The sequence below is a fragment of the Manacus candei genome, unplaced genomic scaffold (genome assembly GCF_025592945.1).
Source record: "Manacus candei isolate 608988 ecotype Guabito, Panama unplaced genomic scaffold, ASM2559294v1 h1tg000232l, whole genome shotgun sequence".
Lineage (NCBI taxonomy): Eukaryota > Metazoa > Chordata > Aves > Passeriformes > Pipridae > Manacus > Manacus candei.
Window position 1 is genome coordinate 25713 of NW_026138280.1, and position 16480 is coordinate 42192.

Sequence of the window (16480 nt, forward strand, 5' to 3'; positions counted from 1 at the left end):
AATACTGGGAACATCTGAAAATAAATTTGTGGGTAAAAGTGAGAATTAATTATGTGCCTAATCAACCTCTCCATTAAATGCTGGGCAGGTATTTGATCAGGTGAAGACAAAATTCAAGGACACCAAATGTTTTGGTACTACCAAAGAGCCCCTGATCCCAGACTTGCCAGTCCTGGGAAAGTATAAACATGTGCAGTGAGGCTGCTCCAGTACACAAGAACTTTCCAGGATGAGAAATAGTGAAAACTGTAGTTGGAACCTTTAAAGAGAATATCAAGCTGGTATGAATTGTCTCTTCTGTGGTTGCAGATTAATATGCCTAAATATTCCAAGGGGTGACTAAAATTGGATTGAAGGGTGGGATTGCATGGTGTGTGTGTGTGGGAATAACTTTCAAATCCAGTGGTTCCCTGTGTCTTCTGTGTTTAGCCACATCTGCTTCCTTCACTAACTCGAACTATCAAATACTCCCTGTGGAATGATGAGATCCTCCAGTTCTGACCTCTCTGCATTTGCTGTTAAATAACATTATCATTCTTAACTTTTCAACAAAGAGAAATTATGAAGGCAAAGAAAGGTCTTCAAAACAAATGATCTGATCTTTCTTTATAGTATATTCATATTCCATCATTTATTTTATTTTTATTTTGTATGCTCCAACCATATTGTACCATAGCCAAGTATCACATGTGAGACTGTGCAATGGGAGCGTAAGAGCTCTACTAGGACCAGATTAGGGTTTTGGTATGGGATTTTTGTTTGTATGTGTTTGGGGATTTTTTTGGGGGGGGGGGTAGGGTTTTTTGTTGGGTTTTTTTTTCCCCCATTTTGTTTAGTTTGCTTGATTTTTTTGTTTGGCGTTGGTGGCTTTTGTTTGGCATTGGTGGCTTTTTTTGAGCTATGACTGAAGTGGAAATGTCTGGCTTTGCATCTAAGATTTAAGCAATAAGTTCTAAATGTGTACGTTCATTTTGTTGACACCACCCACAGAAATTTTCCCCAAGCAGTTGGGTGTCGATTGAACATCAGCTATAGCAAATCACAGAAGTGAGAGAAAGACTTTTAATTACTTTTATTGCTTTTGAGTAAAAGTGGGAAATAGCAAAGGTTATATTTTGTTCATTAATCATTGAGAATTATATTGGCGTGAGTAGAACCGCTTTTAATGCTTTGGCTCTGTTCCTTTATTTGAAAACAGCTGCAGTCATTTGAAGTAAATTGTCCATTAAAGCACTCTTCTGGCTGTTAACAAATTGCATCAAATTGCCTCCTCCAGGGAAACACAGCCCTGAGTAGTTGTGCAAGTTTATTCTTCCTGTCAGAGGCCCAAGTTGCCTGAATTCCAGGGCTCGCGTGCAGAGCGCAGCAGAAATGAGCAAAGGAAGGTGTATGGGCTGCTCAGGTCAAAGGACTGACGTAAAAAGCCTGTCTTCTCTTTTGTGTGATGGCACAAAATTGCTTTTTTCCACTTGTACTTGTTTCAAACACTTCTCAGTTTGTAACAATCTGAATAACTGGTGGAACTACGCAAATACCCCGGGCTGAGCATCAGCCTTGTGCCTGTGTCCCACCCCTGGGATAGGGATGGACCCCCATACCTTGGACATGAGGGGTTTAAAAAGGAGCACTGCTGGGATGGGAATTGAGGTGGCTGAGAATTTTAGGGGTAGGACAGAGGCAGCCAGTTCTTTAAGCTTAGTTATTCAAAGTCCCTGCTGACTTTAAAGTCTGCATTTCGGACACATACCATGGAGTATGTATGAGAAATACTCGAGTTGTCCAAGCAATTAATTCACTATAAAATTGATGGAGCATATAGGTTCAGAATGTAACCTTAATTAGCACATGGAATCTAGTCAGAATGTGCTATTCTCATGAAAATTTCATTGCCTAATCTCATTAGTCTGTTTTGTTTCATTTATATGCACATTTAATGGATCAGAAGTCTGCATTTTTCCTAAATATGCTTTAAAAGAAGTGATATCTGTTCAGCCACTGCTCTGCTTACAGTTTATTCTTGGACACAGACCAGGGCATCCCAGCTTTGCAGAATGATTAAAGTAAATATAAATTGCCTGTCCATTGGTAGGTAGTCAAGGTACAAGAGGCCATCTATGATTAGGGCTGTGAGGAAAAAATGGATAAGGGAGAAGAGACAACTTTCAGATGTGGCACAGATACAGTGTGAGCTGAGAACAGAATGCCAAATCAACAAGTCAAACTGTAGATTATGAAGAGACAGGTTTGTTTCTCTCTTCTGTGGATGTCAGTCATTGCTGTTAGATGGATCTTGACTGCCACATAAAGCCATGGGTGTTTGAAGGAAGGTATCTTTCTTGGATATTTCCAATTATTTTTTTTATGTGTTTGGGGAACAAGATTGCTTCACCTTTGTGCAGGTAGTATCCTGTATGCAAGGAGCTGGGTGGAGCAGCAAGAACAAGCTGTGTGACCCTTTCAGGAGGCAGAGATGCAGACAGAGCTCGATGGAGGGATGTGCCTCAGGGTTTCTTAGCAAAGAGACTCCCTGAGGGCCCTCATAGAAGTAACAGAAAAGAGAGGTGTAATGGCATTCTCACAAAAAAATATTAAGAATACACTTAGCCCTGAAAAAATGGTTCAGCAGTGGAATGTTTTCCTGTTCATGTTCTCTAAAATGCACGTGAAAAAGCCTCACTGGTACATAATATGCTGCTTGAATAACTGTAGGATCGTGTTGCTGAACTTGAAGATGTGCTATATCAGATGTGACAAATGAGCTAGTCTGGTTTTTGTTGGACTTCTGTGAAAGACAGAAAATCCATATTTTATATCCAATTGGACTATAATGAAAAAATGTGGTAGTGCCCACACTTCTGTCCAAAAGCATTAAATGCCTGTATAATCAGAAGGGCTGTGGTTAGAAGGCACTGCTGGAGGTGGTTCAGTCCAACCACCCTGCTTGGAGCAGGTCAGCTGGAGCAGGTGGTTCAGTGCTGTGTCCAGTTGGGATTTGAATGTCTCCAGGGTTTGGGACTTTGACACTCACGTGCTGATGGAGGGGGTTGTTCTTTGGTGCAGTGCTTTGTATTTCCACATCTCTCAGTTCACAGGGTTCCTGTCTGCCCATTCCTCCAGCCTGCAAAAGTGGCTTTGAAGGGCAGCACAACCATCAGATCTATCCACTGCTCCTTCTACTCTGGTGTTTCCAGACTGGCTAAGATATTCCCGATCCTACCATCAGGCCTTTGGTAAAGATGAACCATATTGGCTGCAGAGTTGCCCCCTTGGCTGCTCCACTGACTGGCCTTTGTGCAACCCTTTGAATCCAGAAGTTCTGCCGGTTTTCAATCCAACTTACCCACTCTGAACTTCAGCAATTTATTTGTGATCTTTACACATTTTACCTTTTTGTTGTGTAACCTCACTGTCAGCATTAGATTATAGAGGTTGAAATCCATCCTCTGCTTTTAGCAAGTCAGGGGTAGGTGCCATTGTATAACAGCGTTTCTTCAACCCCTCTGGAAAGGAATTTTAATTAGTGCTTTAGGTGACATTTGAGGAGTGTGAACTTTGGCAACTTCTTGAGTGTTTTCAAGTGGTTTAAACACATCTGTACTGACTTGTGTTTTCAGAACTCACACTTCAAATGTACTAAAATATAACAGTCTGAGAAGTGAAAGTTGAGGATCGATAGTGATGAAATAATTTTAATAGGCAGGAGTATTTATTTAGCAGCAAACCTAGGGGCTGAGCAGTTACACTAATGTATACTGAAAAACCTCAGTTCTTAAAATATCACATAATGTCCAGAAGTTGACTGTCCTGAAATCTTTTCTTAAAGGCAGAAGGGGGATATCTAATAGACTCTTGTTTATAGAAGATACAGTCTTTAAAATTTAAATTAGTCACATGCTATGTGCTATAGCACTTTGTTTTGTTCATACTTTGCAACAAATAGTTTATCTTGTATGGAATGGCTTTAAAATGCAACTGGAGAGCAAAACACTTGTAGTGAGAAATTAGGAGGCTGGGAAATAGAGGCACAAATTTTCAAGTCTTTAATTTTTTCTTTTTTTTTTTTTGTTGTTGGGGTTTTTTTGGGGTCTTGCTTTTAATTGCTTTTTAAGCATTGGTCAATAGCTCCATAGCCAATCTACACACTGAAATGCAGAGTCTTCCCATTGAATGTAGCAGCAATATTTCCTAGGCCGAGAGAAAAGTTAGAGAAAAATGGAATTTTCTGCCAGAGGGCTGGAGTTGGGCGGGTGAAAGCTGTTGGAAAGAACAGGTCATTCATGTCTGAGTTGGGAATGAAAAACAGATTGAGGGAGGCTTGCAGTGTATTGAATTTCCATGGAGAAGTGAAGGCTGGAGAGGCCTATAAAACAAGGACAACCAGGCACAGAAGGGAAGGGGATAAACCAAGGAAATTAAATTGCTGCTCCAGTGTTGGGTGTATTCTGTGTTTGTGCCACGTTACCAGGTGCACAAGTGGGTTTTCTGTTTGCCTTGCTTTGACTGTCTGTGAGCCATCACACTGTGGCTCAGTCACACAGCTGATAAAAGATGTGTCTTTTCAAGTTCTCTTTGGAAGGAACAAGGAGTGTTGCTCTTAAGTGAATGTTGTCACTTACCTATAACTCATTTTTACATGTTTTTGCTAGCAGTGAAGAGCAAAAATGGCAAACAGAAGGCTGGTGATGTATTTTCAAGATGTTCAAGCGCTCAGTCTGACACAGATTAGCATTACTTTGGTGTCTGTCCTTTTACTTTGGGCTGGTGCTTTTGGGTTTTGTTTTACTTCTCCTCTGATCGAGCCAGGAGATGCCATCTCTGCTGGTAAACACTTTTCCCTGTCTCCATTAGACATGTGAGGTGATTTCCAAAGTGCAGTGCTGGAAACTTAAAGGCTTTCTAGAGAAAAAGAACCTATCAGCAATCTGCATTCCTGAAAAACTGCCTTTTGAAAATAGCCTGTTCACCCCATAAGAGGTTAAACGAAGAGAGTCTTTCCCTTGGAAATTCTACTTTTGTTTGGCTTTTTGGGTGACTTGACCTTTAAATCCAAAAATGAGAGAAAAAAATTACTGTTCTAAGATAAGCCCTGTCCATATCTGTGTATTTTGGGGGTTGTGCTTCCATTCAGTGCCTAGATGGGAAGGTCTTGAAAACTGTATGAGAAAACAAAGTCCAAACTGCTGTCCAAGTTTTTCCCCCGCTCGTATTGTTGCTGATAATGTTCAGGAAGACACATGAAGCTGAAATATTTCCCAAGCAGGATCTCCCTTGTGGCCACACTTACCCAAACCAGCAACTCTCTGGGTTTCTGTGTTATCAGTAGGTATTGGCCCTGACCTGGAGAAAGGGAGAAGCAGAATGCTGACTAGGGAAAGAAATGCAGTAATAATGAAGACTTTAATTTTATATTAGATTCATTTGCTCATCAGCTGAGAAAGAGCAAATACACACACAATCAAAATCCATCCTATAAACATGTTTGAATTCATTAATAAGCCCTCAATCTTTTTAGATGATCATCATCATGGCTAGGCTTCGCGAATGAAGATTTGGGAAGGCATTATCCACATTTGCTACAGGCACGCTGGTGGCTTATAAGGCCAATACGTGACAGGCATGTCCGATTGCAAAAGGCACAGCAGAAAGACTCCTTAGGTGGTGTATTCTGCAAGACACAGTTCTTTCTGTGTTGCCTTTTCTCCTCAAGGGTGATCCTGTGTGTGTTCTCAAAGGAGACAGCTGCGTTATAGATGGTGTGTCTCCAGGCCTCCCGATTGGAGGCCAGAGTAGACCAGTTATGGTGATCAATATGGCCAAGGCTGAGATGTTGTTTCAGAGAGTCCTTGTATCTTTTCTTCGGGGCTCCTCTCATGTGGCAGCCAGTGGCAAGTTCACCACAGAGCGGGATCTTAGGGAGGGGGTGGTTGGTCCTTCATCCTGGAGACGTGTCCTGCCCATTGCAGCTGTGTTCTCAGCAACACGGCCTCAATGCTTGTGACTGCTGCTTGCTCTAGAACAGATGGATTGGTCACATAATCTGACCAGCGGATGTTTAAGATTGTTCGGAGGCAGCGTTGATGGAAGCGTTCTAGGAGACGCAGGTGGTGGCGGTGGATGACCCATGATTCGGAACCATACAAGAGAGTGGACAGCACTATGGCTCTGTAAACACTGATCTTGGTGCTTTTCTTCAAGTGTTTATTACGCCATACTCTTTTGTGGAGTTTTCCAAAAGCACTGTATGCCTTTGCTAACCTGTTGTCTATCTCTCCGTCAATCTTGCCATCCGAGGAGATGAGGCGACCGGGAGCCTCGCTGCCTGGGGCTGTCCCCACACCGCGCGCACGGTTGAGCCTTCAGGCACAGCCATGGCAGGAGAAAGGAGAGAGTAGGGGAACCTTGCCGGCAGGTACTGCACCCCCATGAAAGATGAGAGGGGAGCTTCGGAGCACACTGAGGTTTTAGATGATAAAATTTTAATTAAAAATATTAATTCACTTGGAACCATGCTTGGGTGATTTCTTCCCTCCTTGCCTGATAAAATGCTTGTAGAAAGTTAAGCTTTTCAGAATTAAACTGTTAGCTTAAAAAAAAAAAATAAAATTCAAACTCCAATTTTTCTAACAAAATGAGATTTTTCTAGGCTTGGATGTTTTTGGATAGAATTTGTATGGATAAGTCGTTGCATAATTAAGTAGAAAGAGGAGTGGGTTTTAAATAATATATGCACAAGGAAGATTTAATGAGGAGGCTATTTTTATTAAAATGTTTGTTTGCCAAGAGGTTTAATATTTAAATAAAGCTGGGCAAAAATTAAAGAAACAAACCCCAGATATTTATAAGCCCTGTCCTCTCCACTGTATTATATATTGTACTGTATTGTACTCTATATTCAGCCCAGATAATATTAATAATCAACATTATCTCCCTAGGGAATACATACAGCTGAAGTGGGGTGAGTTTCTGGCAGTTTGATTCTCTCTAGGATTTTTTTGACCCTATTTCTAGACATTTCTGGGGTGGCTGAAGACATGGGCCTACACCTGCCTTTGTTCATACAAAGACTTCTAATAAGCAGAGCACTTATCAGTAAATGTAATAATTGCTTCTATAATTCTAGTGCTCTTGTTTGTGAGAAGAGCTTTAGTTTGACTGAAAGTCCCGGGTGTGCCCTGTCTCACTTCCCTGACAAACACACTGTTATGGAATTCCTGAGTGTTGGTTAGTTAGGGGGTTTTTGGGTTGTGATGTGGATGTTTTGTTTAGGTTTGGTTTTGCTTTAGGTTTGGTGGGTATTTTTGTTTGTTTGCTGTTTGTTGTTGTTTATGGTTTTTGGTTGCCGTCTTTGGGTTTTAACAATCTGTTAAGGAGCAGAGTACAAAATGAACCAGGAAAAATCAGCAATTATCTGCAGCAGTAGGAAAAGCAAATTAGGTTCTTGGCTCTGCTTAGGAAAATAGAAGAGGAAACTTGGATTTCCCTTTCCCTTCCTCACTCCAGCCTTGCCAGTGCTCTTATAATTGCCACAGATTTTGTCCAACATATTGTAGAACTGCTTAATTGCCAAAACTCCATCATGCTCTCAGACAAACCTTTCAGGCACTGCTGAGATACTTACCAGGACTAGTGTTTTAAGGTCCACATCCCAAAATGTTTCTCAGTTGTACATCTGTGCATTTCTGTGTCCCTGCAGAAGCTTTCCCCTTCAGTCTAGGTGTGGGAAATATCCCTCTCTTTAAGTTTAGAAAGATGGCATAAACTCAGGGAACAAAGAAACAAGGAAGAATTTATTCAACGCGTTGGGTCTTTCCCACACTGAGTTTCCAGGGAAAAAGACACCTTCAATTTTAATTCCATACATTTTATAGTTGCACAAAATCCCCACCCTTTTCAGATAAGTTTTAATGTATTCATTTTTACCTAAAAAGGTTTCTTTTCTCTGAGAAGGGGCTTTCCCTTTATCCCAACTGGCTGCAAGCCATCCCCTGTCAAAGGTGATGGATCTTCCTTTGTTCTTGGCCCAAAGAGAAGAACCTCGTGTACAAAATGGCCTGAAAAGATTTAATTTTAAGAATTTTCTCATTTCCCTTATCCCACTGAAAGAGACCCTGACACCCAAGTTCAGGTCTTGGAACTTGGATATCTTACAACTTCACAATACGCCTATTTATATAAAAAAACATATTTTTATTTCTCATGTAGGGAGAGCCGTGTCTGAGCATCTTCAGGCAGAGTGCCTGTGTTCATTTATTGCTGGAGGTGACAACCACAGAATATATGAAATGCTTTGGTTTTCTTCCATTTATAAGCATTGTGGCTTATACGTGTGAGTCTCAGAACTGGACAAACTGCCATTTCATCATGCTGTTTATTAACAGCTCAGTACGTGCAATATATCCTTATTTAATGCCACCACCGTTTTCTTGAGGCGCTTTGGCACTTGGATGATGAAGAAATCTGTCATGTAAACTGTGCACTATTGTCTCCCATTCATTGGGTTATTATTTTGGATTTATACAATTAGGATACACGCTGTGTACTTATTTTACAAATGTACTCTCTGCAAATGAGTTTTCCTCTACTCCATGGAAGCCAAATCTGTTCATCTGTGCCTGTGCTGCTTCACACCCTCACTGACAGTTTAAATTCGTTAGACAATCCATGAGATGGAAGTTCAGAGATTATTTTTTTCTATCTTGGCTTCTGAGTAGTGATCTTTTAGCAGATTTTTAGAATCCTGTTAAGTGATTGACTCTGACTTTTACGTCGCCATAAATCCGATTGTGATGAGTTTTCATCGCAAAAAGGGGGAATCAATGTTAGGTTGATTTAACAGCTGTTGTTCCAAAGTTGCTTTGTAATCTCTTTCCTTCAGCTGGCTGTGGATGCAAGTTGTTCATTAGAAGTTAGACTGTTATTTTGTAATTTTCTGCCACTTTTTAATGAGGGAAGACATGCCTGTCTTCAGAGGGTAATGAGAAAGCCACAGCGTATAGTGAGGAGCAGAGAGAGCCTCTTGATGAATTCATGGTGTCTCACTGTATCTACCTTGAGGGGAAAATGCTCTTGTCTATATATATAAATTAATTCTAAAAGTTCCAAGTTGCTACTTTCATCAAAGTATATGTAGTAGCCTAGCAAAGAAAAGCTGAGCTGCTAATCAATGTTCTGCTTGACCAAGAGGTTATTTTTAGCCAGTGTGTCTCTCTGGGGAATCAAACTGTTTCCTAAAGAGCTTCTTATTTTGCACTGGTTGTGAGAGATCAGAGATCATATTAAAATACAGTTTTGCATGACACTAAGAGAAAAAAAAATTCTTTAAGATGTCTTTGTTAGTTGTCCATTTATGTTTCGATGACAATTTTTGCTTTTGCTCTATTTGAAATAAATAGATTGGCTTGCCATCAAAGCTTGACTCTATAAAATGAAATTATGACCTTAGTGACTGATGTATCATTACCAGTAGTGAAGATGTTATAGGCCAAAAAATACCAACAGCTTTACTGTTGTATTTGTTTCTAGCCCTCAGGTGGAACTTTGCTCAAGCTGAAGCATGGGATGTGCAAGGTGCCAAACTGCTTTTATTCCTTGCTTCCATGGGTTCATTAAGTGCTGTTTTCACTTCCTTCTCAGCCAAATTAAAGGGTCAATGTAGAGGGAGTCAACACATAGAATGGCTGAGAGTGTGTTTGACGACTAAAATGGGAGAAAATATGACCCTAAGGTTTTTTGAATGTTAAACCCATCTTCTATGCTTGTTTATCAGAGCAGAGTTGAAGGTTCTGATGGAAGCAGGACGAATTCAGATGGCTGGCTATCTGTCCATGCACCTCTTCCTCTCTCTGGCACTTCAGTGTTCTGTAGTTTTGTGTATGCTGATTTTTACCTCTTGGTAAAATTATTTTTATAGTTGTGTTCAAGATGGCTTTTTAGAAACACATCACAGAAAACTCTGTAGAATATAATTTTGACTGAAGTTTCACCATGCCACTGTTTGAATAGACTAGAAAACCATCAGTATTCCCACTGTTCACCTCATTATCCATTAATGTCCAGTCACTGCTTAAGCAAATTCAGCTTCTAGACCTGGATGTATAATCAGTGTGACTCATACCTGACTTTGAAATCCATTTTTGCTGGAAACATGTGCATCCCTTCAGGAAGGAACTGCCAGTGAAATTCTCTGCAGTGCTGTGAATCCAGGGTTTCAAATGCCTGAAAATCCCGGCATCAAGGATCTATCCATTCCATGGAGCCGTGGATACAGAGAGAAGTGGAATGTGCTACTGCTCTTTATCAGAGGGTTCCCTGTGCTCTTTGTGACCACAGAAAAACAGGAAGGCAATCCCCAGGTATAAGTGAGAAAGCAAAATGATTCCAGTAGTTCATCAACTGGGTCTTTTTGAGAGAAACACGCCCCTCGTTTTTGTCAGGGAACACAAGTGTGTTGGCAGCTACAGAGAAGGGACTCTGCTAGACAACACAGCTTTAAACAGATTTAGGTGTATATTATTTCACTGATGTTTCATCCCTGCTCCATTCCTGGAAATGTTAACTACTCTGCTGTGTGCACCATTTCCAAAATGTGACACGTCCCTCTGCAGCTCAGATCTTTCCAAAGGGCTTTGTTTCTCTTGCTTTCCATGTGTCAAAGTTCTCATGCTCCAAACAACTAATATTTTATTTCTCTGTTGGCTGGATTAATTACTTTCAAAATTGACTGTACTCCTCTGATTGCCACAGCATCAGTGAGTTCTTGCCAAATTAATTTTCTGTTTGTAGATGGTCCATTAAGTACAATGGAAAGCCTCTGTCCCCCAGGCAGAAATGCAAGCAGCACATCAGCTCCTGTTTTGCTGTGTTGGAACAAGCAAATAGAGAATAAATACATCTGCCATCAGGTTGAAACCAGGCAGTTTTCCAGTTTGTCTTGAAATGATCAACAGACTGAAAACACTTCACTTGCTTCCATTGGCCTTTTGAATTCACCTGTTGAAAACAGATAATGGCAAATGCATTTTACATAACATCGAACAAACAACATTACTGATGATCCTTGCCCCAAATAAAAAAAAAATCTTTATCCCTAAAAATAAAGGAAGCCCAGGTGAAGGGCTATAATAACTTAATAAAGCACTTTCTGTGAAAAAACTGCCACTCCCTGGAGCTTGAACTCTCATTATCATACAGCAGAGACAGTGGTGGGTTCTGAAATCATGTGAAGTGTTCTTAAGGCATTAAATAATTTTCACTTTCAGTGGCAGGTAATTTACATTACTTCCTCAGCTTCTGCCTGCTTAGGGACCAGCACAATAGCTTATGCTCTATGCTAATCTATTCAAATGCTGGAATAAATTCAGGAGTGAAAAAAGTAACATAACCTCTTCATATTTCTAAACCTGTTTTACCATCTACTTTAGTTTCTTTTACAATCTTTAATCTCTGCCAAGGTCAGGCATGGCAGCAGCTCATGCTAGAGCAGCTCAGCAGCTGCTGCAAGTTTTAAGCCTTGCAAGAATGTGTTTCTCAGAGAGGCCAATGCTGCTTTGTTATATATATTACTGCAATTTATTTGGTTTGATCCTGTGAAGAAAGCTGGTCACAAGCAGCATGGAACAGTGCTTTCTTACAGCCCAAACAAAATGGTAACAGTTTCCTAGAAATATTTCTGCTTTGTGACCTGTTTTGAGCTGGAGAGATGAAAACAGAGGAAACTTGTGGCTGGCAACATCTTGATGAAAACTTGGATTATACCTTCTTTTTTTTTTTCTTGGGCATTCGGCGTAAAAGGACCACAACCAGACCAAGCGAGGTCATGGCACAGCCTGACCCCAGCCCGACTGAACTCGAGGTGGACCCTGATGTCACCACCACACTGACTGATGGCACAGGAAACTGTGATACCCCGACGATTGTTCACGCAACAAAGTCTGACCCTGCTTTGACTGATGCTACAACAGACACTGACAGCCCATCGATTGATCACACTGCAATCTCTGACATCCCGTTGAGCGATGAACCCACAAACTCTGGCACTGCACTGCCCGATCTCACTGCGGAGGCCGACACTGCAATGACCGAGGGCACTGCAGACACTGACCTCGTGCCCAGGGAGAGTGCGAACTATGCTCCCACTCCAGATATTTTTGAGGAGAATGGTGTCTCCAGTCCAGAGCAAGTAAGCAGCCTGTGCCCAAGGCTCAAGCCACTCCAGGGTCTTGTGGCCCCTCAAGCCAGCTCCCCTGGGCCCTCTCAGCCTTTGAGGCCAGCACAGTGTGGTGGGAAGGGAAGCACTCATCAGGGATGCTGGGCAAGTTGACAGCTCTTCCCCCATGCCTCTTCCAGGTGCCAGCCTTCGTCAGGAACGTGCACCAGAGACTGACAGCCAGCGCGACTCCAGAAGAGAAGCTGCTGACGGAGTTTCTGAGGGTGACTGAGGCACACCCTGCTGATGTTGTGTTCACCCTCCTGCGCTGTGCCCCATCGTGTGACAGGTACAGGGCCTCCCTGCCTTCACGGCTCGGGGCTCACCAGCCTTCAGAGCGCATCACCCTGTCCATCCCGTCCCACATGGTCTGCCAGAGGGACGGAGAGTTCCAGGACCATCTGGAGCCTCTGTTTCCCAGCCCTGCCATGTCAGCCTCCATCCTGCTGCCATGGTCCCTCCCTGCTCCTCAAGGCACTTTGGCCAGCACCCCCCTGACACAGAACTCTGGCCCCATAGAGCTGCTGCAACCCTGTGGAAGACCATTGCCTCATCAGGAATGAGAGTGAAGAAGGTGCTGCCAGAGCTGCTCCGTGTGATGGAGGACTGGCCACGGCTCAGCATGTCCACCTCCGATGGGGACAAAACGGATGTCTTTGCCCTGGCTGTGAGTTTCTGGAACTGGACTTTACTTGCCCACAGGTCGCTTCTCCAGCAGCTCTCCATCCTCCCCGAGCACTGCATCTCCCTGCCTCAGGCGCTGGGCTGGAAACCTGGCTTGGGGCGGGTTCAGGGGCACCAGGCTGGGGGCTGCCCCTGCGTCTTCCCTGGCCTCTCCCTCCCACACCTGGGCTCTTTCACATGGACATCTGGGCACTGAGAGCTGTGTCCGGGTGGTTATCTTTTGCAGGCAACCAGGGTGATTTGGGAGATTCTCCAGGTGCTCCGGTGCCAGAGCCATTGAAAAAGTATTCCCCCCGTCTCCTCGTGGATCTGCTCTTCCAGATTTCCATCAGCCCAGAGCAGACGCCAGAGGAAGTTGACACCTTGTGGAAGGAATGCCAGAAGCAATACGACCTTCCAACAAACTCCAAGAGGTGCTCAGTCCCAATCCTCCTGACCCTCTCATGCCCTTGGGGCTGCTCAGGGCTCCCAGCATGACCTGGGCTTTGCTCTGCACCCAGGTTTGCAGTGCTGACCATGAAGGCCCTGCTTTGTCATCTGGGGTGTGAAGATGTCGTGCTTTCAATGGAACGGAAGTGTGGCTGGGACACGCTCCTCAGTGCTGACACCCACCACTACGCGGTGGGTCTGCTGGCCAGGTGAGACCCCCTTGTCCCCGCTGCCCCTGTCATTTCTGCCCTCTGCACAGGGCACCCCACGCAGTGCCCGTGGTCGTGGACCAGAGGGCTTTGTCACCCAGGGATGGCCGAGCAGAGTGGCAAAGGCTGGGAGAGGCGGGTGCACAGGAGGAGCTGCCTCCCAGAGTGCCCTCGTCCCCTCCCAAACTGGTGGGGAAAGACCAGGACTCTGTCAGTGAGTCCTGGGAGAGGTTGGCCCACCCGGCTCAGGGTTGATGGTGCCTGTTTCCCCTGGGGCAGGGAGTTGCGCCGTGCCTCGAGCCCCTTGTATTACCGGATTGCCCGCTGCCTGCTGAGGCTGCTCACCAGGGAGAAGATCTCCTGGGAGCTTCCTGCCATGGCGTTCCTTGTGGAGGTGAGCCTGATGGCGAGTGCTGCCTTGCTGACCTGCCTCTACCTCTCTGCCCTTTCGCAGCCGCAGCTGCCCGGGACGGTGCCGTGCCCTGTGCTGCTGCCTGGACCCAGCCGTGTGCGGGTCTGGGCTCCTGCCGGCCGGGCATCCTGTCACTGCTCCGTGCCTTTCAGGTCCTGGACTGCCTGGACATGACTGAGTGGAGTGACAGCATCCTGGAGATCCTTTCCAGGTGCCTGTGGAGCGAGCACAGAGAGATGCGTCGCCTGGCGCTGAGAATCCTGGTGGTGCTGAGCAAGGATCCTGGGATGGTGAGGAGGGGGCAATTGGCTGAAGCTGTGCCGGCAGCCTGGGGCTGGGGAGCGCAATCGCTTGGGCTTGGCTGGGCCAAGGGGAGGTTTAGGTTGGGGAGTAGGGAAAGGTTCTTCACTCAGAGGGTGGTCTGGCACTGGAACAGGCCCCACTGGGAAGAGGTCACAGCCCCAAGGCTGCCAGAGCTCAAGGACAACACTCTCAGGGACATGATGGGATTGTTGGGCATGGTCCTGTGCAGGGCCAGGAGTTGGACTCAGTGATCCTTGTGGGTCACTTCCAACTCGGGATATTCTAGGATTCCATGATTCATGGCTTCACAGCACAGCATTGTGTTCCACACAGGCTGACGGCATGTGGAGCCTGACACGAAGCCTCATGGACATTCTGTGGATACAGACGGAGAGTTGGTCTGGGCGGCCCTCACTGTATTCATCAATGAAGTCCAGGACAGAGACATCCGAATCTCCACCCCCACTGCCTTGCAGCTGGCTGAGGTGCTCCAGCCACTCTTTGGCCACGTAAGGCTCTGTGCCCCCCACCCAGGCGCTGGGTGCTACCAGGAAACTGTGGCCTGTGGATTTGCAGGCTTGTGCCCCGGTGGGCCTGGAGCAGCCGGTGCTGAGGTCTTTTCCTCTTCCTTTCCATCAGGACAACATCCACGTGCAGGTGCTCTCCATTGACCTCTTCCGAAAGGTGATGGAGTTGGGAGTGGAGGAGAGTAAACAACCCCTGAAGACACATGTCATCTTCAGCCTGCTTCCACTTTTTTTCTACTGGCATAATGAGAACCAGGACGTGGCAGAAGTGAGAACTTGCAGGGTCTGGTGTCCCCGCGGCAGGAGGCTGGGCTGTCTCCTGCCCTGGCACCTCAAAGGCTCCAATCTCCTCCTGGCCTTGGTCCAGGGACACGGGTCCTGTGCCCTGGCCTGCGATGCCATGAACTGGTCTCTGTTGCTCTGCAGGCGTCTTGGAGAGCGCTGCTTCGTGCAGCACGGTTGCTGAAGAGGAGGGATCTCGTGAAGCTGCTGAAGACAGAGCAGCCTTGGAAGTTCAGTGAGTGCCTGGTAAGGACGACCCCAAAACCCCAGTCCCCCGATGCCCAGAGTGCGGGGCCGGCACTGTGCCCCTGCCCACTGCTGCAGCCGCCCGCGGGACAGCAGCCTGCGCCCCCACCCGCTGCTGCCTTGCCTGGGGCGTGCAGGCTCCTCTGCAGGCTGCTCTGCCCCCGAGCCAGGGTGCCGCTGGAGCCTCGGCCCAGCTGGGCTGTGGGGCAGGGCGGTCCCGCGGCTGCCGGGGAGCAGCCAGCCCTCTGCTCCCTCCAAAGCCGGCCCCTGCGGCTGCTGCCCGGGCCTCAGGGCTGTGCGGGCAGGGGAGGCCAGTGCTGGGCGCAGGCAGCGCCCGGCCAAGGGGCAGAGCCCCAGCCAACCCTTCCCTCTGTGCCCTGCTGCTCTCTGCAGCTGGAAAAGGACAAGAGAAGAGCGGCCGAGTACGTGCGCCAGGCCCTGCCGTACCTGGAGAGCCCACAGGAGTCCGTGCGAGAGGCGGCCCTCAGGTTCATTGGGTGAGCCACAAGGTCCCTCCCCGCCCCGCTGCAGCTCGGCCCCAGCCCCGGCTGCTGCAGCGGCAGCAGGATGCGGCCCAGGGATGTGCTGGGGAGCCCCGAGTGCCCTGGTGGCTGCCACCCTGTGCCAGCCCAGCCCTGGGGAGTCCCGAGGCGGGAAGGCCCCGGGCTCAGCCCTGCCAGGGCAGGAGGGCGTGTGGCCGGGCCGGCAGCGCCGCTGGGGGGGGAGCTGTGCCGCTGGGGCCCTGACAGGGTCTGTGTTCCCAGGGATCGCCGGCAGGTACCTGAAGGGACAGCGGGAAGAGCTGCAGATCGCCATTGACGGTGAGTGAGGGCAGTGGGGCTGGTGAGGGGAGCACAGAGCCCGGGGCAGGGAGCTGCAATCCTGCCCTGGCTGCGCAGGGCTCTGCTCCCTGCAGAGATGAGGAACGACTTGGGCAGAGCAGAGATTTCAGGGGCACGGGGGGGGGGTATTGGTGGCCAGCACCTCCTGGCTGATCCCGTTGGACCCTGCTCCTTCCTGGCCATGGCAAGAGCTGGGTGGGATGGTCCTGGCAGGAGGGGCTTCTTGCTTGCCAGAGATCTGCTCTCTGACCTTGGCTCCGTTCTTTTCTCTTCCAGTTATCGAAGGCATGACTCCCGACAGCGCTGCTGTCAAAAACCTGGCACTTCAAACCCAGGAAATC

The 16480-nt window shown here is 46.7% G+C and overlaps 1 protein-coding gene across 1 annotated transcript; it reads left to right on the top strand.

Annotated features, from left to right (window-relative positions):
• The first annotated feature begins 11773 nt into the window (after positions 1–11773).
• LOC127464530 (maestro heat-like repeat-containing protein family member 7) lies at positions 11774–16118 on the top strand. The gene is given in 13 exon segments (XM_051774857.1): positions 11774–12178; positions 12346–12494; positions 12725–12872; positions 13116–13149; positions 13152–13302; positions 13390–13527; positions 13807–13921; positions 14092–14229; positions 14581–14751; positions 14882–15037; positions 15196–15297; positions 15691–15806; positions 16075–16118. Coding segments are annotated over 12 exon segments (1773 nt in total). The 5' UTR covers positions 11774–11815; the 3' UTR covers positions 15799–15806; positions 16075–16118.
• The last annotated feature ends 362 nt before the right edge of the window (positions 16119–16480 follow it).